The sequence below is a fragment of the Hemibagrus wyckioides genome, linkage group LG07 (assembly GCF_019097595.1).
Source record: "Hemibagrus wyckioides isolate EC202008001 linkage group LG07, SWU_Hwy_1.0, whole genome shotgun sequence".
Taxonomy (NCBI): Eukaryota; Metazoa; Chordata; class Actinopteri; order Siluriformes; family Bagridae; genus Hemibagrus; species Hemibagrus wyckioides.
In genome coordinates, this window is record NC_080716.1 from 11,109,156 (window position 1) to 11,135,032 (window position 25,877).

The 25,877-nt window shown below is 37.6% G+C and overlaps 1 protein-coding gene across 6 annotated transcripts in view; it reads right to left on the reverse strand.

The window, feature by feature from the left end:
- The window catches only part of cacnb2a (calcium channel, voltage-dependent, beta 2a), a 68,747-nt gene that overhangs the window by 13,752 nt on the left and 29,118 nt on the right, over positions 1-25,877 (reverse strand). For 3 of the 6 annotated variants that reach the window (XM_058394726.1, XM_058394724.1, XM_058394727.1), the window contains 4 exons: positions 11,662-11,781; positions 2,615-2,737; positions 2,300-2,436; positions 2,049-2,125 (listed from right to left, as the gene is read on the reverse strand). In XM_058394726.1, coding sequence (XP_058250709.1) covers positions 2,049-2,125; positions 2,300-2,436; positions 2,615-2,737; positions 11,662-11,781 — 457 coding nt within the window. Of the gene's footprint in view, positions 1-2,048; positions 2,126-2,299; positions 2,437-2,614; positions 2,738-11,661; positions 11,782-14,730; positions 15,729-22,286; positions 22,438-25,877 lie in introns of those variants that run through there. The other 3 variants (XM_058394729.1, XM_058394725.1, XM_058394728.1) reach the window with 2 other exon arrangements.

The following is a 25,877-nucleotide window of genomic DNA, read 5'->3' on the forward strand; positions in this document are numbered from 1 at the left end:
CAATATTCCAGTTTTATTCCAAAGATTCCAAAAGTGTCTATCATAACCCATAAACCAACAATACATGCCATCTTTAGACCCCTGTCTGAGATGATGAGCCTTTCCTGAGTGCAGAATACATGCTGCTTGGGAGACCAGTCCATCACACTATTTCTATCGAAACTCTCATTACTTAAGTGCCAAAAAAAATTATATAATACAATATGTAATACATCGATCAGGCATATCATTATGACCACCTGCCTAATATTGTGTTGGTCCCCCTTTTGCTGCCAAAACAGCCATGACCCATCGAGGCATGGACTCCACTAGATCCCTGATGGTGTGCTGTGTTATCTGGCACCAAGATGTTAGCAGCAGACCCTGCAAGTCCTGTAATTTTGTGAGGTTACTGAACTTACAGAATTTAAGGACACTTACAGGACTTACAGAACTTAAATGATACTTTTGATAGATACTGACCACTGCAGACCGGGAACACCCCACAAGAGCTGCAGTTTTGGAGATGCTCTGATCCAGTGGTCTAGCCATCACAATTTGGTCCTTGTCAAACTCGCTCAAATCCTTACACTTGTCCATTTTTCCTGCTTCTAACACATCAACTTTGAGGACAAAATGTTCACTTGCTGTCTAATATATCCCACCCACTAACAGGTGCCATGATGAGGAGATAATCAGTGATATTCACGGCACCTCTCAGTGTTCATAATGTTATGCCTGATCGGTGTATATACTATAGGTAAGGATGTGTGATAGATAAGAAAAGAGGGTTCTTCAAGGGCTTTTTAAGGGTTTACTGGATAATTAAAGATTTGTTTACAAATACAGTTCTATTTAGAACCCTTTTTGTTAGGGAAACACTGTTGTCTACTGAAAATCTTTGAAAAATGGACAATTGAAAAATCCATGTGAGTTAGGTATTTTCTCAGTACTTAACATTACCAACAAGTAATATTTAGTCCCAGTTGTCACTGATGTGCAATGCTAGTGTGCATATTTTTTTTAACAGTCAACCCAGGAATTAAAAAAAAAACCTTTTCAACAGACACAAAAAAGCTGATTTATTTCTATAATGTGTTGTAGAATGTGGTAAACTCTGCCCACACTGCAAAAAAAATGACATCTTAGCAAGTGAAAATATCTTGAATATAGTAACATGTAGCTAATATTTCCTACAAGGTTACAAAAAACCAAATACACGATTAATAAAACCTATTTCTAGACTAATTCCAAGCTTGAAATCATATAATACGTTTATTTTAAGCACATTTATTTATAGAAATGAGTAAAAAGTCTAGAAATAGTTCTTTATAATATTATATTTGGGTAATTATAATCTTATAATAGGAAATACTAGATAAATGTAACTATATTCAAGACATTTTCACTTGAAATTGAAGAACTAATAAATAATTTTTCACTATTTAAGGCCATGTCATTTCTTAAAATGTTTTAAGAAGATCTGGCAGCCGAGAGGAGTGCATAACATGGCATGAATGTTTATCGCCTAAAGATGGATGGAGGATGTGATGTCCACAGCAGTGTTCTGGAGGTTTTTCTTGCCATGTTCAAATCCAGGTTTAGTAGCATAGAAAATCGACCTCTTATTGTTGACATGCTATGCTGATGTGACAGAACTGTCTGAGTAGGAATGGACAGTGATGTGCAACCAGTGGCTCTGAAATACTACACTGGCCACAGTGGAATTCAATATGACACAGTGAACGGAGTTTTACTGTAAATTTCTTTATCTTTCTTCCAATATCCAGAACTCTTCACTTGTAAACTGCTTGTCTATGTAACCTCTAATCCAAGAAAAAGCTGTTATGCAATACTAAGAATGGACCAAAAGCAAGTATGCAGAATTTACACAATAGCATTCATAGTGTCTGGTCACATGTAAGAATTATTTATCACTTAGCTGAAAAATTACATGATATAAAGACCATGTTACCACAGTGCCATAATATGCCTTTATAATTACACCCTGAAGTTAAATATTTTCTTGTAAATAGTAAACAAGTGTGATAAGTAAATAAGAAACTAACCTGAGGAGGGAGGAGTAGACTTTCGAGAGCTTGGGACAATGTCCCCTAAACTGGACAAGGAGTTCGCCCCCAATTTGCTACAGAAAGAAAGAGAAAGAGATTGATTGTGACAAAGATAGCAGGTGACATTTCAGCAGCACAATAAGTCTACATAAATAAATAGCAGGTTTAATTTAGTGTGCTGTCATCTATTCCAGTCTACTGGTCCTGAGTGTGTGTGTGTGTGTGTGTGCGTGTGTGTGAGCATATGCCTGGAGTGGAATTTGCTCTGTTTGGCTCGTTGCTCCTGGCGGATTCGAAGGTTTTCTAACTTCACTGGACTGGGGATGAAACCAATCTCACATCCTTCCTTCACCAAGCGGCCAATCCACCAGTCATTATTGAATTTCTGCCAAAAGCACATATAGAGGCTGTAAATCAACATCATCGTTATATACATCAGCTCAATAAATATACACTCACAAAACCATTAGCGCTGTTTCAGACACACAGTGAATTACAGTGAATTGTGTGTGTGTGTTTATGTTTGGTTTGGGCTTGAGTGTGTGTGTGGAAGTGTGACTAACCTCTTTTACATGTAGAAAATCTTTAGCTTCAAACGAAATGGCCATGCCAGGCACGGGGACGTCATCGTCATGGGAAGCACTGTAGCTAACATTTGTACGAACAGCAAATGCTACTGGTTTTGTCTGCTCAGGAAAAAATAGAAACAAAACGAATGGAGAGAGAGAGAGAGAAAGAACAGTGATAAGTAACTCATTTTAACAAGTTAGGTCCAACTTAACCTATCTCAGACTTAAAGTTTCTGCTCTCCTGACCTCACCACTTGACACTGTTACTGTTACCTGTATCATGGATCATCTTATCCAGCCTAACTCCCTTAACTACACCTAACAGTCACCTGATAGTTCATTGATTCAAGTGGAATCTGGTGTAGTGTATTTCACCACTAGTGGACCCTTTATGATGACATTCCCTGTGTGAAACCCTACAACCCTTACGTTTTGCCCAGAAACTGATTTAGAATCCGAAGACAACTATCTATTTAACAAAATTACTGTCCAGAATAGTGTAGTATATATTTACTTACTGTTCTCAAGACTACTGCACAATGTTATTTATTATTATTTATTTACCTGCTAGGAAACTTGTCACCTGATGACACGTGTGAGATTTCAGTATTACATAATTCATAATCATTTTCTGTAACAACAGCAAGACCTTTAAAATCATACAACCATACCAACCAAACCAGTCCCATAATATTAATAATACATTGCCATAAAATACCTTTGTGACAGTTAAAACATCATGACAGCTGAGATTACAGGTTAGAATTACACCGGGATACAATTTTGTTATATCCTATGTATAGCATATAGACCAATTTGAATGAACTTCATGGCAAAACTACCTCAAGTAGTGCAACAGTGTCATCGCAGTGTAGGAAAGAGCTTTTTTTAGTCAGTGTGTGGCTAGACGCCATTGTGCCTGCTCTAAAAATAGCACTCAGTCAGAGGAACCGGGGGAGTCTGACTCACTCGTGAGTCATGAGTGAATGCTAACATTTACGTTATCAGCGCTCACGAGCACTAACTAAGACAACACGAAGTTAAAAGTCAGGGAACAAGTCAAGATAGGCTAATTGGTACGAATTTTAGAAGCTGAAGGCTATTGACACACTCAGAATACAACTACATACTATAATAAACAAAATAACTGTTTACTCTGTACAGGTAAATTCTACATATATTGTCATGCTTTTCGGGTGTGCTGATGACACAACTGTGCTGGTTACGCATATAAACTGTTAATACCGTTGCCATTAAATATCTATAAAACCGTTCCATTGGAAATACCCAAAACAGCATGCTAGTTCTAGTAGGGAACATCATTTTTCTTCTCCTCCTGCAGTAGACCATTATTATTCCACTGCCTGTTGTCTTGATATTCATATTCTCAGAGGATAGCTAGTGTGGCTTTGAAACGGAGAGAAAAACACAGGATTCTGTTTATTTATTTATTTATTTATTACTATAAGCAACTAAACTAATAAAATGATATTTTCATTTTGCCTTTTGGGGTGGTTAAATATGAAATTGCAGTGCATATGAGCTGTACATGTGTTACGCTAATTTACCACAAATAAGCATTTGGAATTGATAGAAAATATTCTGGAGGTATAGTTAAACCCCAGTGGGGTAGATACTAACCCCCTATCTGAATAAACCACACTGACCCATCCCCACCAAACTTTCTAACAGCTACACTACTGCTATTATTACATTTATACAACTGTATTCATGCACATGTATAATATTTGAAGAAGATGTTAAATTCACTACATTGGTTTTAATACTTAGATGGTATCTATTTGATATACTAGCCACATACTGAGCACACAAAGCTGTCAGTTTGTCAATAGAAAAAGCATTAGGTTTCAGAAAACAGACAAAACGAGACAAAGACAAAATGCAGAGCAGAGGATCTGTAGTTTATAGGAACACTATGTGTGCATCACGATGGGAGACGAACACTTAAGTAGGTTAAGATTTATTGCTTTATTTTTCATTTCCTGGCTTTACAAATTTCCTGTTTCAGGCCTCTTCTCAACTGTAGGATTCTCACGGGTGTGTTGGCGTAACCAGTGCACCCATCAGTCAACAGATGTGTGCGTTCTCAATGCGGCAATGTTTGCGTAAGACATAAAAAAACCAGCACGTCATAATTCCCCTCACTGTTGTAGCATTGAACAAATTCTGAGAATGGGGTATTTCAAAACAAGGCTTTTATAAATAGCCTGACAAGAAGGACAAGAGAGAAAATGCGAGAAGAGACTTTGGGAATATCATTTTACAATCCATTTCACGTAAATTAGATTAAATGAGACAAAAAAAAAATGCAGCTACAGTGCGCTGTAAGGTTGGAATTGGATTATGGCGCTGCCTCGTTTTCGTTTTTAAAAAGAGGTGTGAAATGAAAAAGCATCGAAGGGCAGCCTTTAATACCTGTCCAACATGCACTATAAAATTTGACTGAATGTTTGACTGTAGTTTCATGACAGATTGAAAATCTATGTCCCTTAAATGACCTCAGCACTGAGTGAACACAAATGAGAGGATGACAGGAAGGTCTCCAGTGCAATGCATAAATCAAGAGACTTTGATGGACAGACATCAAATAAGTGAAACTCAATGTTTTTGTTTTTTTTAGCAGAAAGAGGGGAAATGAGCATGAATACAATATACATTCATATACAGTTTAACTGAGACAAGACACTTCTGAGTGAGTGTGTGTGTGGGGGGAGGGGGTCTGAAATAGAGAGAGAGAGAGAGAGAGAGAGAGAGAGAGAGAGAGAGAGAGAGAGCAAGCAAATTGAAAAAAAGAAAATAAGTGTCACTCGCATCCCAATGAGGGCCTTCACACACACACACACACACACACATTACTACTTTTCTGCTCTGGATGACCGGGTAAGACTACTGATGTCAGCTCTTCTCTTTCTGTCTGTCCGTCCTTTTTGACCTTCCCATCCCCCTCCTTTCTTACCTTACAAAAACCTAATCCTCTACCCCAATGCAAACGTTACCTTTAAACCAAGAGAAAACACACTTAAGATAATTAATATCCATATCGGTGTGATCTAAAATATAAAATGGCTTATTATTACATTTGAAAGTATTTTTTTACCGATGTTTCTTTCCTTTTTCTCTATTTACATGGCGCTCTTTCTCAAGACCATCTGTTATGCAACACAGGCTTCCATAATATATGCAGTACTGACCAGGCAGAGAGAGCACGCCTTTCTCTCTCTCTGTGTGTGTGTGTGTGTGTGTGTTTGAAGGGTTGGAGGTTACTGTAGTGGCTTTATGTTTTTATATCTTGGTCCCCAAGAATAGAAATCACGGGAAGTGGGCGGGTGTTGTGCGGTGGCAATGGGGAACAGGATTAGCTGAGTACATCGGAACTGGTATAACATGGAATGTAACAAAAAAGTCACACAACTGGGATTGTTTTAAGTGTCATTGGGACAAACAAAAACGCAATCATTAATCTTGTTTATCCTTAGTAACGTTTTGGTTAGGGTCACATTGATTTAAATTAGGCTAATGGTAGATTAATAAAGAGGTCATAGGATTATATAATCTTCATAATGACTATATTTTTGTATAATGTTCATGTATCGTCTATAACCTGCTTCTATTACACTAAACATTAAAATAAGCCTATTGTAGATTTGCCTCAACAATTCAATTTCCCTGATACATTGTGACCTCAGTATTATAAGGTTTTATCCTGGTTAAAATTAGATAATGGATAATTACCTGAGTAATTAGAACCTCAAGATGATTTGTCTTGATAAAAGCACGGTTTATGAGGGTGGTGTTTGTATGACTGTGTGCATAGGGAAGCATATGGCTGTTTTCCTGTCCAAGGGTAATGAATAATCTCTTATTCCTGTCCCCATGCCTATGTTCTATTGGACATCTGGCCTTGCTATGAATATTCATGCATCTGATGCATTTTTAATATGAGATTGATGGCCAGTGCTATATTTAACACAGTGGAGAAAAACATGGCTAAAGAGAGAAAGGGAAAAAGGAAAAAAGGAGAGATTAATGGAGAGACAGGAAAAAAAACATGACTGAGGAAGTTTGTGTATGTGTGTATTTGTGTGTGTGTGTGTGTGAGAGAGAGAGACAGAGAGAGAGAGAGAGAGAGAGAGAGAGAGAGAAAGAAAAAGTATAAGAAATAGCCTAGCTCTGAACACCTGCTTCATTTTGCCTTTCAGAAACCTGTTTCTAAAAATGAAAGAAGCTCCAGACAACCTAAAGTAACCCTGAAGCTGTGTCTAAAACCTATCTCTGGAAACAGCAAGTGTACGTGTCTTGTGTACATGTATCTGTGTGTCTGTGAGAGAGAGAGAGAGAGAGAGAGAGAGAGAGAGATGACATTTGAGGAAGATGTGTATGTCTATGAATGAAAAGTGCATACAATCATGTATAATATGTTGCTATTGTAGTAAAAGGTATTTTCTAATTAGCACGCACGAGCTCACACAAGTTCATTCAAAAGCTATTTATATTCCCTTGACTATAATAACAGACAGACTCATCTATATTAGGTTATCTAAAATAGCTATTAATTCAATGCTACTGGCCAGAAAGTTCATTTTCAGTCAACAATGTGTGAGATTAGAATTGGCAGATTTGGGTTCCCAAGTGGTGGAGGAGAAAAGCATTCACTCTGTCGTTAGGAGATCACTAGTACCAAATCCTGACTGCACCAAATCCTCACAGCCATCTGTGGCTGGGAATTCAGGAGACAGTAATTGGCTATGTTCTCTGTTTGGGTGGGATTTAAGTACTCTGGCCCTGTCAATCACAGCGATACTAGCCAACCATGGGTGTCTGTAAGCTTATGTCATAAAGGGCAAATACTGTATGTGTGTGTTATGCTGTCCTGTGATGCAGGATGAGCAGCAGGTCAAAAAGGTGGCTATCTTCAGATGTCTTAGAGGAAGTACATGTTAGCCTACACTGTCTCTGATTGGTAGCTGTCTTGTGATAGAGGAGTGCTAGGGTGGGTGGGAATTGGCACAATAACTGGTAAAAAATACAAACCAAAAAAAAGGTGTGAAATATTGGTCCTTCTTAATGTTCTAAACGTTCACTGAAGAAAAATATTTCAGTTGCTACTTACTTGTACATTCTGTTTATGTTGGGTAGCTTAGTCCATAAGCTAAAGCCTAATCTGTTTTAACGTTCAAATTTTATTTTGTTTTGTTATTTTTAACATGGTAATATACATTTAGAAAATGAACTACATTGCTCCTAGCTACATTGTTTAAACAAATCTTTATTTAACAAAACTTTGCTGACATTAGTTGCAAAAAATCAATTATGTTTGTTGGTTAGCATTCAGTCAGCAGCTTATGGTGGTTAATGGTCAACAGATTTGCTAATATGTTTATAAAGAGTGACTATAGACTCACCTCTTCTGTTAACACTTAACTAATCCAAAAAAAACCCCAAAAACTGCACTTAGACTAGCTTTTACACCTCTACCCTGTACACCTTCCTCCTTTAGCACTGCATTAAAAATCTTGGATGGTAGAACTACTTATATCGTCCTCTGCTAGATATATCGGCTTGCACGTATTTCTTCATTCGAAAGCCACTTTGGATAAAAGGTTCTGCTAAAATGAATGCAAATGTATGAGAGTGAGAACGAAGAGAAGAAACACAGAATATCAATGGATAATCAAAAGTTTCAGACATTTATAGCCACGTCCCAGATCAATTTCCGAGGCGTTCACTGTACAGTTTCGTTTTTTCCTGCTCTAAAACACTCAACTTGAGCTAAATGAAGGACTTAGCAATTAGCAAATTTACTGTCTGGCAGTAAATATGCAGGGCAGGGAAAGAAACCAACATATTATGTTAATGATGTTTACTTATGATTCCAAGGTCCTGTACTAATGAGTGTAAGCTGCTTTCCCTAGCATGAATTAGGGAATCAGTGCTAACAAATGAACTCTACTGGCATGAGAAAGTGAGAATTTGTAGCTGAGGGATCTTGGGACTCCAAAATCAGAGCATTTCCTCCTAGTTGTGTCCTTCAGTGGACACCTTTAGAAAGTGTAGCCTGCTTTGTCAGCTGAAAAACAAATGGTTCTGTTCTTCAAAGGCTAGAAGACGAGTTTAGTGGCGGCACCAGGGAAAGGCAGGTGGGACAATGCTCCACTTTCCCCAGTATACAATTAAAGCTGTTCGGTCTGGAACTTTATGTTTCGCCATTTCAAATGTAGAGCAAGTCACGAACAAATGAGTGTTTAAGCAAGTGAGGGTGACTAAAAGTAGGTCCGAAGTTATTCACTTCGGTAGAAAGATGATAAACAGATCACTGCAGACACACATAAAGTCTGTGGTGGATTCAGTTCAGCAATTTCAGCTCGTAGGTCAATTATTTTATCCTTTCCTTTCTAAGTCTGACACAATCACAACAATATATAAGTCTTCCTTAAATTTGCCCTAATCTCCAACTGAGCCAAAATTGCAATACGTTTGGTATTTTAATAAATCAGCTGCACAGTGCATATTTAAATATATATTTACATTATTAAAACTAATGGAATAGTTCTGCCTTATTTAAAAATCCTGCCTTATACCATTATTTTTCTTAAAAAAAAAGCTCTAAAGTAAACCAGTTTGTTATTATTAAAAATATCTTTTGTAAATAAACAGTAAAAACTGGGCAAAGTCTCAGAAGAATACAGAGTTATAACCTAGTTTCACTTTTAAAAGTAGCTCTTCTGCCTGGTGAATATATCATTGTGTCTATCCTTCATTGACTCTCTTTAGTCTTTTAGTTATTAGTGCACCATCTTCTTGGTGCTGTTGAATTTAGCTTTGTTGACGTAACATTGATTTAAAGTGTGTCTTGGTAAATTGATACTTAGTTGTCTCAGTGGTTTCAGTCCTCCATAAGCTCAAGTTTCACTCCAGACTGGACTTCTGCTCGACTACGTATCATCTTCATCGTCCTTTTCATTCAGCCTACTATTGCTCTTATTTATTTAACCCTGGTTATTGTTGCTTTTCTTTAAACATGCACCACGGTTTAATGTGTCCTCACACCTTATAGACCGAGGAGGCGTACCCAAAGCCTCTGAGAGTGCTGACTTTATCTCAGCTTTAGTTTCCCTTCACTTTCTCAGTTTTCTGAGACCTAGATATGTCTATAGAACTCAGCTACAGTATACTTGCTGCCCTGTTCCTCAGGCTCCACTCATTAGTTTTTCTTTCATCCCAGAAATTAGACTTCACACCTCTTACACTGTCTCATCTTGACAGTTCATCCCTTTAATTCCATTCTGCTACTGATATTTCTCCCACGAACTTTCATATTATTGTAATCTATCGCTCAGCTGACCTCCTAGGAAACGTCATTTCCTTATTATGTCCTTATCATTTCCTTATTGTAAATGTCCTCCTTATCAACTTTCCTTCTAATGTCACCTCTCTCATTTTCCCTTGTGTAAATCTTTAGTGTTTCTCTCTCTCTCTCTCTCTCTCTCTCTCTCTCTCGTATATATGAATATATGTAGGAAATGTTCCAGGCCCATTCTTCATTTAGCTCCTCTCAACTCTAGATATCATTGCAACATCTCTCACAAAATGTACCTCTCTGCACTGCCTATCACCCACCATCCTCACAGAACTGACTTTAAATTGGTATCAATGGTATCAGTACCCACTCGAACTACACTCCCATGAGTTCCAGTCAAGGAGGCCAACACTGAATCATATGAACACTCACAAGACTTCCTGGAATTCTATCCTCATTCACAATCACCTCCTAATCACACACACATCAGGTTTCAATCAGTTCGACCATTTACATGCACCGGACTGTTCATTCTCTCTCCAGCGTTCATGTCAGTGACGTTACTGAGACATTGTTTACATTCCTGGCTCTCTCTGGCTTTGAACCTAGCTTTGCTTAGTACTTTGCCATTTTGGATTGGCTCTGTTTTTGCATGTTACATGACCTCTGTCTGTGAGTCATGACACTGTCTTTCAACTTGTTTTGATTGGCCCCATTTTCTTGTAAGTAGCTATTAAATAATTGTCAGACAGTATTTGTTCCAGGAAATGAATGTGCAATAAAAACAGAAATATTTGCAGAAATATATGAGCCATAACTCTTTAACTGTATGTACATGTCACAGTCATAAATCAGTAACTACTCTGTATCCCAAACAATGATTTTTAGGATGTTTGTGCACAGTTTGTAAAAAAAAAACATTTATTTTTGCAAACATTTATTATGTTTAATTACATACAGGACAAATTAGTAATCTGACCACCGCCATCTACTATTTTCCCCCTAATGAAATCATGGCCAATTTCCACCCATCATGCATCTCTCCTGTCCGCACCACACAACAGCTAGCAAGCAGCAAGGTGAAGGCAATCCAACCGCATCTTTTTTGAACTCCTGCTCAATGCAACGTCAGGTGGGTGGTGTAACACTCGAGGAGGAAAGTGCTATCTACCCACTTCCACATCCATGAACTCACAGACACCCATTATTACTAGTATAACCAACAATCACTAGCAGTGTTGCTATGACTGATGGAGGCAGGGTGTATACCAGCATTCCTTTCCTCCTGGATAAAAGTTGGCTTGAATGTCTTGGCACCATTTTGATAGAAAATTGTGATTCATAGTGCGAACATTTTTCAGTTTTTTATTTTAAGTATGTTTTTAGGCTGAAATCTTAAAATGTAAGTATGACTAAACGAAAATAAAATATGATTTGATAGTCATATTTTTTATTGATTAACCGCTCAGTGGGTGGACACTCACATTCCTCACTCTCTGAACTTAATACCTTTCTTATTGGTTTTATATTATTTATTAAATTAATTAATAGTAGCTACTGAATTATGTCCTTTGGGACTAAGAGGATAACACACACCCTATGATCACTATGATCACATCTCCTGAGCACACAGTGCCACAACTTAAAGAATTCATTCACAACACACCTGCACACAGATAGTAACAATATAGACGAGCATTTACGCTGGCAAATAAAAGTTAACCTTGGCTTTTTCGAGCTGGAGCTGGGCTTGCCTCTCAGCCTCTCTGCGCAATGCCTCTTTGTCCTCCTCTAGAGACACATCCGAGTCAGACGGGCGACTGGTGTACGAGTCTGCCGAACCCTGTAGAGAGAGCAGAGGAACAAGCTTTACCACAGTATCACATGCTGCATCACATACCCCTGTAGATACATTTCAGCTTTTTCTGGATTATCAACATGCTGAATGATAACACTGCAAGAGCTTAAAGCTTCAGGCTCTTGACTTATACTCTGGAGAAATAGAGCGTCGCATATTATCATAGACTAGAGACAAGCATCAGTGGTGAAGGTAAATATACATATAGTATAGATGCGGGAGTGGAATAGTAAAAGTACAAGGCAGGAATATGTAACAGGTTTTTCTTTTTTTATATTTTGCATTTAAACAAAGCACAAAGAATGCAGAAATAACTGGCTTAAGATCTGAGGATTTTCTTTTATTCTAAAGTCTTTTTTTTATGTTAGAACACTTACATATGACTCACTATACAATGGTCGCAAGTCATTAAGTAAGTCTACACTGATTGCATTTTTACTCTAAATCCTTTCACTCTATAGTTTCCTCCTTTAAACAGTGCTCTGGAAGAAGATGTCATCGTGGAAGACGAGAGAATAATTGTGTCATACAGTATGCATGAATGCAAATATATTCATAAATACAAACACACACACACAGCCCCCTGTGGCACTTGTGGTGCAGTGACTGCAATGCTGATTTTCAACTATAACAATGCATTCATATAAACTTTTGACTCTAAGGACTCCAAAGTGAATCATTCATTGAGATAAAAATGGACTGAAAAAAAACCTCTATGTTTACTACATCGATATTATTACCAGGCAAACGTGTGACTGAGTCATCGTATCAAAAATACATCAGTGTTATACGTTACAGAGTTTTTATACTGCATTTCCGCATTACATGCCAAAGCATGAAATCAAATAAGTTAAATTAACTGAGTCATTTTCAGAAAAACATTTACAATGATTCTTTATTTGCATACAATTTTATTTCTAAAACATTTCATCGACTTTCAATGACAAATGATATGGAAAAAGCCCTCTTATATATAAAATCAGTCTTTTCACTGACCCATTTCACACTACATTATTTACAGCAGACTAAATTAAGGATGCCTTTAGGAGCGCCTGAATGTGCGAATCAATTGTAATTGATTAAAGTTGCAGGCTGAATGTATGTACATGAGGAAGCACAGAGGCAAATGCAATTCAATGTACCCGACAAAATGCATCCCCAATGCGTCTGACATTAACATTCAGTTTACTCGAGCTCGAGCTCATTACTCAAACTGACCCAATTGTGTGAGAAAACTGTGTTGCCAGTCTTTCCAGGAGCACGGTGCTCCTTTACACCTGCTGCTGGGTCACATATATAACATATATAACATATATAACTAAGTATAAATCGTACAGAGTATGTAAACTGCTCCAATTCATACTTCTCTTCCTCTTGTGTCCTACATATAAGTAGAATTTAGACCATATTTAGAGATTCAGAGACTTGGTGTGTTTAAGATGATTTTTGGGAAGCTATTCAGATTATGTGAACTTTTTTAAAAAGTATGAAATTGAGACTAATATGGTGATATATGAATGAGAATATGATAAGCGTGAACATGAAATCAACAACAAATTGAAGTTGATTTTGAATGTTTTCGAATGCTGCATGAATAGTTCGGGTAGTAATGATCACTTTAATCACTGTAATTATTTATTTGTTTTGTAACAGCATGACTTCAACTCTGCTTATTTGGAATTCCACTTGATCCAGCATTTCCTACTTAATATGGTCTCGAAATACTTAATCGAGGTCATAAAATTGCAAAGTACAAAGCAGGATGTAGCCTTTTTGATATCTTATCAAACTTCTACTTGTTTTTTCCTGTTGTTGAATTAAAAACATTGCCAAAGTTAAAGTTAATTCCATGTGTACTCCTGTAAAAGAAAATGTCACCATAGTTTGAAGGATAAGAAGGATAAGAATAATTTTATTTATAAAAATTCAGCCCACAAGAAAATATTTTTTTCTAATTAAGACTCTAATTATTTGGTGGAATTTAAAGAGATGATACTATTAATCATTCCCTCCAGGATTTCGCAATTTTTTTTTGCAATTGCAGAAATTAAGGCAAAGTCAAGCAAACTCAGCAATATTTAGAGGAGCTTGCATAATGTGGCATCATCAAACACGCATTCAGCCAAAGCCCTGAACATGAGCACAGCTATCATAGTATCATAGTAAGTACATATGTGTCTTCACTGATAAAAGTGTAAAAGAAGAATCATGTGCTTTTCTCCTAGTCAAGCAGTTTTCTACAATTAAAAAGCATGAAGAAGTTGCATTGGAAATTTTTAAAAAAAATTTTTAAAAGCTGTTGCAAAATCAAGCATTTTTGGCTGCAACAAATAACAAAAGCTCAAAATCCTGGAGTGACTGATGAAAGAATGAATAATGTCCTATTTATTTATTTAATATCATTTTTGATTAAATACCAGCTTTAATATCAGCTTTGATTAAAATGGCATTCTGTGTTTTTTTTTTCAGTGTATTTACAGCCTAAAACATACATTTCAGCCATAATCTGATTACATCAAATTTTCAGACAATATGCTAACAACATGCAAGAAAACTGGCTTAACAATTCATCTTGCTTTCTATTTTAGACAAAACTGAGGAAAACTTCTCCAACTGTCCAACTAGCGAACAGTTACATCTGAGATCTGAATACCAGAGTGCACAATTTCAGTATTAATTCCTGTTCATTTGTGTAATAAATATTAATATTTATAGTAAGTGGACCATTTAGTGGATTCAAAAAAGATTTCCACAGGTCAGGTTGGGATAAGGACATTACATGGTTATAGCCAATGAATTGTCAATGCCTTATAAAATAATCCAAAGTTCATACATAGTACAAGCCATAATCACACACACACACACAGGCATGTTATGCAATTGAATTTTCACACTTCAGCACTCACTCGCACACTTCGTAAAGTAAATTCTTACGCCAATATCGTTGTTGACTCGACCCCCCTTTGCTCGTTTCAGCAGCCGTATCCAGGAGGCCTTCATCAGCCAAAATGGATGGAGCCTTCGCTCTCTTCACCATAACCACAAACACAGCTGACACACTAACTACAATCGCACAACAGGAGCTGTCACTCACTACCTAGTGTTATGCTAAAGTGACGACAACAAATTGCTACACACCCAAACTAAATCTTAAAGCATGTCAGCACTTCATACCAGTGATATTGATGCTACTACTAGTGTCGATATAACACTAAAAAAACACTGAATTCCCTTTAGAGTTTTCCACAAATAGTAATTATAGAGCTCAACAACTATCACTAAAAAGTAATTCAATGCACTTAAACAAAATGCAACATTGCAATAGAGCTATACTGTATGTTTTTTTTGTATTGTTGTTTGTTTTTTTAATTACAATCTGTCACTGTTGCTATTTTAAAAGGTACACCTGCCCCTGCAACCTTATTACTATGCTACCTGATGTCCCTACTATTGCTGGAGCTAACAGTAAGAGCGTTAGTTGTACGGCTGCTGTTGCTTTGAGAACAGAGATTCGCGCTGCTCGTGTTATGCTGTGTTCGACGGCCGCCAGTGATTCCACTTGAGCGTGTTCTCTCGCTCTCCCAGCGCATGCTGAATGAAGAGGGGCTGCAGAAGCTGGTGCACAGGCTGCTGTTTGTATTATCCTCATTCAATTAAAAAGGCCAGGCTGCCATGCTCCGCGAAATGAGAAAGCAGGTCCAGGATTGTGGAGCTGCAGATGATGATGCTGTTGCTGCGGCTCACAGGTGCTGCAGTCAGCCCACTCACACTTGGTCCCTGCCCTGGAGTCTCTATCCATCCATCCTCTCACCGAGTGTGTGTGTGTCAAGCTTTCTACTCTCTGCATATGATGTTGTTAAGGGCTGCATCCTGTTATTCCTCTCCTCTCTCTCTCTCTTGTTCCTCTCTTCTGCGTTCTCTCAGCACCTTCGCTTTTACTCAGCCCCCTCCCTTCTTCTCCCCCCTTCCTCTCCCCTCCTCTCTCTCTCTCTCTCTCTCTCTCTCTCTCTCTCACTCACTCACACTTCTCGGCTCCTCTTCACAGCATCTCCATCTGCTCTTTCTCTGCTGTGATTAATGCCTCTGCCTGTTTGCTTCACTGTGTCTATGTGTGTGTGTAAATGGGATTGTGTGCGCATCTAAGTGTGTGTCTCTAAATTTGTGTCTGTGACTCCAAAGCTTGCCATCTTTGCCACCTTGCTGATGTCACATGACAGCGTGCGTAATATACAAATCACACACAGACACACACACACACACTCACACACACACACACACACACACAGGCACACGCTGTTCCTTGGCTTTGTTCTCCTCCAACTAAAGTTCAGCAGTGTGTATCTCTCTCTCTCTCTCTCTCTCTCTCTCTCTCTCTCTCTCTCTCTCTCTGAGGACATTGTGAACATGCTCAATCTGTGCCTCTTTCACGCGCAAATCACATTGCTGAGAGACCCATTGAATATGAGAGAGAGAAACAGAGACAGAGATCGACATGCTTTTGATAAATCAGCCAAAATGAAGCCTTTTCTTACAGTTCAGTTCCTGGCTGAATGAAATCAACTACACAGAATAAATTCAAGAAGAGTAATAAATTATAACACTGTTTATAACATGCACCATTGTCCTATTACTATTAAAGTGTGTTATAGATAAACATTATTCATTTACACAGCACACAGCTCCATGAAATGTTGCTTTCTGGTGCTTTACGACCTGCATTAAATCTCTTTACAGTAAGACAGCTGGACTATACAATACTGATATATAAGTCTTCAGCTAGAGCAAATTCACAAGACATTGAGAATTTCAATTAAGATATGCACTGTGTGAATTTATATCTTTTTAGAAGTAATGATCTCAGGTTCAAAAGAAAGACTTACAAAACTAGAAGAGTTTAAACCTTTAAGCATCAGCTTTTTTAAGGAAAATCTATCCATGGTATGGGGCAGTACACAAGCAGACAGGATCGTTCATAACCATACACTGAGAAACAGGTCAGGGTCAAATATGCAAGAAGCTTGGAACTTTTGGAACAAAAAAAATCCAGGACAAAATACGCAAGGAGATTAGGAACAGGTCTATATGGTGCAACGAACCAATCACAGGATGAGGGAGGAGACAGAAGCTGCGTCTGAAAATGGCTACTATTTTACTATACAGTATGTGAAAAGGAGTAGTATGTCCAAATTCTCACTATTTATAAATCAGTATGTGAGAAATTCTTAGATGACCTACTGCTTTTGCTGAGATTCTGCAGTAGGAAAGCAATGCACACTGTGCTATCCCATAAGACAACAGGACAGGTGTGGAAGAGCTACAGGTATTTTCATCGTGATTAAACTGTACTTATTAAACAACACCTGAGCAATCTGTTAACATGTTTACAGGTTTACTGTTGATACAGTAGATACTGTATCAACAGCTGAGCAGCAGATACTGAACTGAATACAGTCTGTACTGTCACAGTATGCGACTCTGTGCACACGCAGAGAGTAGAACCCAAAATTAAAACAAAAACACATGGCTCTCATCAGGAACATCAGGAACAGGGTAACCATGACAGGACCCCTCAGTTAATATGTGGATCCCAGTGTCAGGCATATTGGATTCCCCCAGATTCCTGTGTGAACAGTCAGCAGGAAAAGAAAACTAGTATAACTGGAGGCTGGCATTGTATGAGAGACATGGTGGCATCGGCTGCTGGAGACTAAGAAGGCGTGATGACAGACTGGCGATGCCCACTTGATCTCTCGGCTGATATCCAGTCACAGCTAGAGGACAGCTATTGCGGACATGTAGGCAGTTTTCAGTTCAGATAGATAAATACTAAGCCTGTTTAACATGCTTTTTTCAGTAAAGCTATATGCAATGGGATGTAAAGCTGTATTCACAAAATGGTGCAAAGAGAGCGACTGGTCATGTAAGTGGTTTTGCAGAACAGATTAAAGCTTCTAACCCTAAACATTATATCAACTTCAACTAGGCATGATGACTTCATTCTGAAGTGTGCTGGCACTTGAAAGGGACAGTATCACAGCAGATATTCTAGTTATGCACAGAGTTTTTTCTTATCTCTAAGCAAGCTTTTCAAGCCCAGTCAAAGTGGCACACCTAAGTGAGGACTGCAACTTGCTCAACAGTCGTAACCTATCTGTCAAACAAGCCTACACATTTATACTGAAAATCAGCAACAAAATCAGTGGCATTCATTAAGGAAATAAAGCTTCTGGGGAAAACAGCTAAAAGATGGCAGTACAGAAATGTTTGCTGAAATAACAGAGTTTCTCCAGGCAAACAGACTGGCAGTATATTTAGTGAGTGGTGATGCCTCTAGTCTCCAACATGTCTAGAGCACTGGAATCAGGATCTATTTATTCTCAGATCTACAGCTTCAAGTCACTTCAGTTGGGGTTGTGCTGTAATATTCCAGCAGGTGTCTAGAATTGACTTCTGGCCCCCTATCTCTCTAAAGGGCTTTTCACACTGTGCTTAACCCTGTGTTATATCACTAAACCCCAATTTTAACCCTAGGTAAGGGATGGGTGTAATTTTTGAAGCACTAACACTAGTAATTCAGAAGTAGTGTTAGCACTGCATTCAGGTGCACGCAGAGAGTAATAGTTGGAGTCTGCCTATAAAAATCACAGCACTGACATGACTGCAGTGATCTTCAGTACAGAAAGCTCTTTATGGCTGTATTTAAGGCAGAATGAAGGCCTGGGTCCACGGGTCTAACATCTAGAGTGATGTAATGTTTAGGTTTAATCTATTCTGCAAAGGGTTTCATTACTCAGTGGGGTTATAGCCCCACTTTTACATTGTTAACCCACATTGCTGTGTCAAATGTGTACAATATGAAATAATATGGTGTTACAACGTTACAGTTAGATGCTTAGCAACAGACGCCAAATCAGAAACTGGAGGATTTTTGTACCACATTTTTTCTCGAAAGCATGAGACAATCTGTTATTTAAATTGGTCGTGCACTCTATTTATCCAATTATGGTTGTTGACACCACAAATGTGCACAAAAATGAAGGTTAACCCAGGGTCTAGGAGTGTGAAACATCAGATTATGAATACTCAGGTTTAATTGTTAACTCAATGCCACATTAAAATGCTGCCCCCCCTCATCCAAATGTCTGCAAATCATCATTCTCTGCATTGGTGCAATGAAACCAAATTCAGGGAATGGGAAATGATCCATGTGTTTGCTATCCAAACTTTCCATTTGTCATCTATCTCTGCAAAAACTGATAAACTGTGCAAGGCTAACTCTTCTCATGAATATATTGAATCCTAAATGTTCTTAAGTTTTAAACAAAATTCCAGGATGTTTCAGGCCAGTGCAGCAAAATACTACCTAACTTTTTATTCTGAGCTTCATAATATGCTATTGCTTTAAATTTGCTTTTGGTTTATTACACTTTAGACTCCAAATAATAAATGCTTAGCACTTCCTAATGTGCCTAAAATTAGGAACATTTTTTAAAATAAAATTTGTGAGGGTTTACTGGAAATTTGCAATCCCTTGCACAAACGCACAAAATAATTTGGTCTACTTCTGTCTAGTGCGTCAGCAATTATTAACATGGCCATGTTGAAAGTTGTTCGTGCACAGTGCTATTTTAGATCATGCCATTGTTCAAGTTTAATGACTCTTTATCATGCTTAACCCAGTATGTGTAAACATGGACTGTTCCGGTAAATGTGCAGCTTTGGATATGAATATTGTGTGCCAGATCTCTCTCTTTCTCTCTATCTCTCTCTCTGTCTGTCCACACACACACACACACACAGACCAGATAGAGAGAAAGAGCCCAGACAGCATGTTCTACCTTATTAACATTGTGTGTTACCAGTAAAATCTGTCCTCAGGTTTTTAGATTTCACTATTTCCCTAGCTGAGATTTACTTGTGCTTTTGGTTTATCTCCTTTCTACAGTCACACTGACCGTCTCATAGATAGATAACTAGATATATAAAATCTGTCTATTCTCCTCTCACCTGATATGCCAGAAGAGTGGAAAAAACCCACCACCACCTCCAAAAAACATCCATTAAAAGCCATAGATAGGTTTGAAGATGAGCCTTATGTTACTAAATAGTACAATCATATACATATTCACTGTGTGTGCTGTCATTAACTGGTGCATATCTGCTCCAACAGCACAGATGGACAAATAAGCAATTAATAAATGAACAAACTTATTTGTATCACAGGTTAGCAGTGAGGCTGGTCATGATAACTGAAAGAGAGCGCTAACCAACTCAGCGTTATTATTACAAAACCATTAGAGGTGAGACTTATACCACAGCCTCTTGTCACAAACACAAAACTATTAGATAGCAACAGGGTGAAAAAAGGACTAAGTGGTCAGTCAGAAAGAAAAAATGGAAAAGAAGGAGAAGAAACTATATCCATAGTTTATATTAAATATAAATGTGATTTTATTGCTTCGTAAAGGTAATTTATATGAGTTACTAATTAGTAGATTAAATGGTGTAGAGTGGTCACATAATGTTAAAGTAAACCACTTACATTGTGAAATCTTACAAGCATGTGGGCACTGATGAGAAATATAACTATAGTGTTAAATGTAGGCAAATAAAACATGCATGGTAGAATAACACAAGTCTCTGGGGTGAAGTCTCAGCTCAGGCGAGAGCTCAGTATTTGATTTCATTCAGGGCTTTAAAAATACCTGCTCATATCATGCTTGATTCAATCACATGGAACCAATTTACGCCTTTTCAATGTTTTTATCGCACACTCACTGAAAGACAGATAACTGCATCTTTTGTGCTTCTTATTTACTTTAAATCAAGTCTGTAATAATGCAATGTCTCATCCAAATAAACTGAAAAGCTGCTCTCGCGATTACCCAGCTCTTTCCTTTAAATCACACATAGCTTTCAGTTGTTTTTTTGTCACTTTGTACAATGTGTGCTTAGTCTGTTTACTTCTAGCTTCATTCATCAAGAAAGAAATTCACCTCATACATGTTCATTACACCTGTTTTCATACTTCAAGTGTTCTTAAAGCACTTTGAATAATATGTTACGGATGTGTCCGAGAAGCGAGAATACTTTTAGACTTTTAGACTGGTACAACTGACTTATCAGACACTTTCAATCAGTATAAACAAATTCTGTTATAAGAATTGCTGTTTTTATAACAGTAAGATGATGTTTTTACCTCTAACTTTGGATAAAGTTTTAGTGGCTGAAGATAACACCTTCAAATAGTAGCTGCTTATGAACAAGCACTTGAGGCATCTCAGAGAGCTGAAATGGGTTTGATATCACCATTTATTTTGAGCATATAAACATTTTAGGTGGAAAGAAAGAACAATTTGGGGATTTTCTGGAACATTTCTATTAATATATCGCCCCTAGTAAGCTAGGTAAAACACAAATACTTATGAAAAACTACAAATTGCAAAACTACAAACGTTGAATGTCTATTTTCATTGTGTCATTAACAGCCACTGTGGAGTGTGACATGATAAGGACACATCAAAACAGGTGCAAATTCCGTTTTTGGTTAAATTAGAGTTAAATAGTTTAGTCTTATTGAAAACCAAATCTAGGAGATGTTTCATTTACTCATGTATTTCCCAGTTAGGCAATGCTCAACATACTGGGCTAGAAAGAAATCAGTGCCAACTCTTTGTTTTATTGTTTTTCGTTCCACAAAAGTTTAAAAAGATCCAGGTCAAGCCATTATTTAACACCAAATAACTGCAGTTTTTTTTCCTAGAAAGAGAGAGAAATCCTATCTCCACTTGACTGTTTAGACTAGCCAGCTCTACATGTACTATACATGTTCACAGCATTGCATAAGTACAGTGTTTTAGCATCAGTGGCTTTAATAAGGCTTTAAGAAGTATAGACATAAATAATCACCTCTCCGGCATCATGCATTAATACACAGCTGAACATGTGAAGTAATGTACAATAGTTTTTCAATTCAGACGTATCATTCAAACTTCTTATTTTTAAATCCGTAATACAAACTCAACTACAATCTGAAGAAAACAACATTAAGAAAGAAAACAGGAAAAGGTTTGCACGTATGTGATAAGGTCAGAAGGGAAGTTTAAAAGGTAATGAGCTCAGTCTGTCCCGGGCATCTACACACACCACAGCCTCCAAGCTACACTGTCAGTTTGTCACTGTTAGAACTGACCAGATGTTAACATGCCTGGACATTAATGACAATCACAGAGTTAGACCCACAAATACACAACTAGCAAGGCAGAAAAACGGCGAGAAATTCCAGGGATTGCTCGACTTGCTTCCACAGACTCCGGCATGGAAAGCTCCAGAAAAGAGCTGGGAATTTACTCCTTTGTTTGGATGGAAAGAAAACAACTGGGTCTATACTGAAATGCTGCACATAAGCATGTGTTTAACAGTGAGTGAGTGTGTCTGTGTATACTCATGCGAGAGTGTGTGTGTAAAGACATCGTTAAAGAGGGACTCACCACGTCGGACTCCTCGCTGGTTGAGAGGTACATGTCTGTGTATTGCCAGTGTGTGTGTGTGTATATATGTGAGTGTGAGGAAGATAGTGAACTACTCCACCCAGAAACTTTTCAGACAGGCCCAGAAGGAGGAGGAGAGAAAAGGGGATCAAGCCTCTTTGCCTCATTTAGGGGGCTGTGCTTCAGCCACTTTTTCTTTTCCTCTCCGACATTGTGCAGCTGTGTATAAGAAGTGCGGCATGCTGTGATCTGTGACCTGATGTGATCTTGTAAAAAAATGTCTTTTTTTAAATTTACCTACGTAAAATCTTGACGCAAACTTATTCATCGAGACTCCCCCCGTTTCTCTCTCTCCGTTTCTTACTCTCTCTCTCTTATACTGTCTCTCTCTCTCTCTCTCTCTCTTTTTCTCTTCCTCCCCCTTCTCTTACTCAGCCCCCCTTACTCTCTCTCTCTCTCTCTCTCTCTCTCTCTTACTGTCTCTCCCTGTTACTTAGCAGCGCTTGTTTCCCATGCTCTGAAAAAAAAAAAAAACGCCACACTGACGAAACATCCCCAAACCCCAAACACACACACACACACACACACACAATTAGCAAGTATTAATTAAGCTCAGAAAATTCCAGAATATAGTAAAAGCAGCTGCAGTAGTTTTGTGTGTGTGTGTGTGTGCGTGTGTGTGTGTGTGTGTGTGTGTGTGTGTGTGCGTGTGTGTGTGTGCGTGTGTGTGAGTGTGTGTGCGTGTGTGTGAGTGTGTGTGTGTGTGTGTGGTCATTTATGTAGTGTGTGATAAAAGCAAAGGCAGTGCTGCAAGAATCTCTTCCATGGCTGAGTTCTTAAAACACAAGCACCTCAACCTTTATGTAAATCATAGTCACTAATCCAAAAGCAATATTTATAGTGATGACAAAATAAAAACAAACAAAACAAAACAAATCAAAACAAAAAAACCCCAACTTGCACTTGCATCAAACAGGATACAGCGTCACAGTTCACACGCTGCACACACTGCACAGAGCACATGGATAACATGTGTGCTCGTGGTCACCTCATACGCAGTGTGGAAGATCTGTTTTAAATAAAAGCTTTACAGGGCCAGAAACCGAGATACCGGAAGCAGACGTGGTCACGTTCAACCAGTGATCAGGAAAGTTCTGGAAGCTTTTAAGAGATGAACAAGGCGATCAGAGAGACGCAGGCGAAAGAACACCATGAAATTCAACGCATTATTTTTTTAACCCAACTGCATTTACCAGATGAAATCATACATCTTCTCATCAGAAAGTAACAAGTATATAATCAGCAAATTATTGAAAGCATTCTAAATTGTACTATAGAATGTTCCATAATCTAACACTAACCCTGAGGCACTGAAAGACCAATGCCAAAAATGTGCTGATGGAGCACAGGTTCATCAGAGCGCTGCTCTGACCACTCAGTAAAGCAGCTCTCTACAACATGCTGCAATTAAGAAAATAGCACTAATCACATAACTCACTCTCTCGCTTTCAGTAAGTATCGGTCACGGTGGCAGCAGATCCGCAGTCTATCCTGTGTACACATGAGCATGAGGTCGGAATTCACCCAGGATGGGATGCCAGTCCCTCACAAGGATTACCAGCTAACTCGGAAACATAAATGTGCAATAAGTAAACAAATGTAAGCAAAAGTGATTTAATAGCGCAAACAATACAATCTAAATTGTATTAATATTGCCATATATAAAATAATAAATAAATAATAATTATAATACTACTAATTAGTAGTAATTAATTAAATAAATAAATAGTTAAATTATTATTATTATTATTATTATTATTATTATTATTATTATTATTATTATTATAAGTAGTAGTAGTACTAATGTAAAATGTATTTATATCAAAATAATGAAAATTCAAAAATTATTTTAAGAATTTGTTATGTTTAATAATTGTTTATATTTTTTCACTTATTTGCATTTTAAATATCTTTATTATTATTATTATTATTATTAGTAGTAGTAGTAGTAGTAGTAGTAGTAATATAATGTAAAAATAAAAATAAATATTTTAGTTTATAGTTTACATTATAAATATTTTTATGATACTTATTATTATTATTATTATTATTATTATTATTATTATTATTATTGAAAAAGTCTCAAACTCTTTATTAACACAGGTGATAATGCTAAAATGCAAACCAAATGTATAAAAAATCAGTATAAGAAGAGAAGCTAAATGAAGAACTCTGATACTTGGAAAAATGACACTTGATCATGTCTGATTTAATAAACAGTCATAGCTTTTTAATATACAGTCATTAATTCTTGTGGATATTTGAATACTAAAGTGTGGCTGGTGTTACTTTGTTATTATTAAGTGGCCTTGAGCAATGTTAATCACTACTGCATGGAAAAAACTGTCAACAGCTCAGTAGATTACGATTTTTTTTTCCCCCAGTGCTGTTCAGTCTTCCATTATATTCTGTCTGAATTCTGGGTAATGTAAGAATGTTTGTGTCTCAGCTAGCATGCTAACACTATCAGCTAATGCTAATGATTTTTATAGACAGGAGAGCAAAATCCTATGATAACACAATAAGTGACTGACACCCTGAGTGAGTATAAGGTGCAAGAATAAAACCTCCCATTTCCAACAAGAGCTTGCATATTTAGCTGGTTAGCATTGTAACTGCCTACAGCACTCTGTTCATGAATAGCTGACCTGATTACAGCTTCTGCAGGATCATGAACAGCACATCCTTTGGCGTACATTCACTGATTAGTGTTAGCTAGCTAGACCAGTGAGACAGCCTGCTAACTGCTAAATCTGGGGATGTGGTAGTTTGGTATTTAAGGTGTTGGATTACTGATTGGATGGTTGTGAGTTTGAATCCCAGGTCCACCAAGCTGCCACTGCTGGGACGCTGAGCAAGGCCCTTAACCCTCAATTGTATAAAATGAGATAAATTGTAAGTTGCTCTGGATAACAATGTCTGTCAAATGCTGTGAATGTAGGGGGAAAATATAAAGACTTCTAACAAAATATTGACTTATTTATGCTACTTATATTATTTATCGATATGTACTGACATTTCTTTGGTATTTCCAGTATAGAAGGTTGTAGCCCAGCCCACTTTTAAAAAAAAGCATGCAATAGCTTCATTGTACCAGAGAGGGCAACGTTTACAAATATATAGTCAGACAGATCATGCCGTTCTAAAGAGAGAACAGAAACATGGTCTTACAGGCTTCTACAAAGAAACTACAAGCTCCCCAGATGACATACGGTACAGAACGAACCCTTCAGTGTGCTGTATTATACCCTGCTGTAAGTCTTTTGTACAGATTTATTGCACTTTAACTGAAAGATTTGAAAATGTGAGTGTGAGAGAGTAAGAGCAAATGTCAAAAGTCACAAAAAGCATATTTTACACTGAACACACATTCGTCACATTTTTCATGGTTTAATACACAATAATGCTTCAGGACACATTACAATTCATGTACATAATCAAAGTACTGTATGCATGTATGGAGAGAGAGAGAGAGAGAGAGAGAGAGAGAGAGAGATCTGTGTGATTTTTTTCTAAACTATTCATTCAACT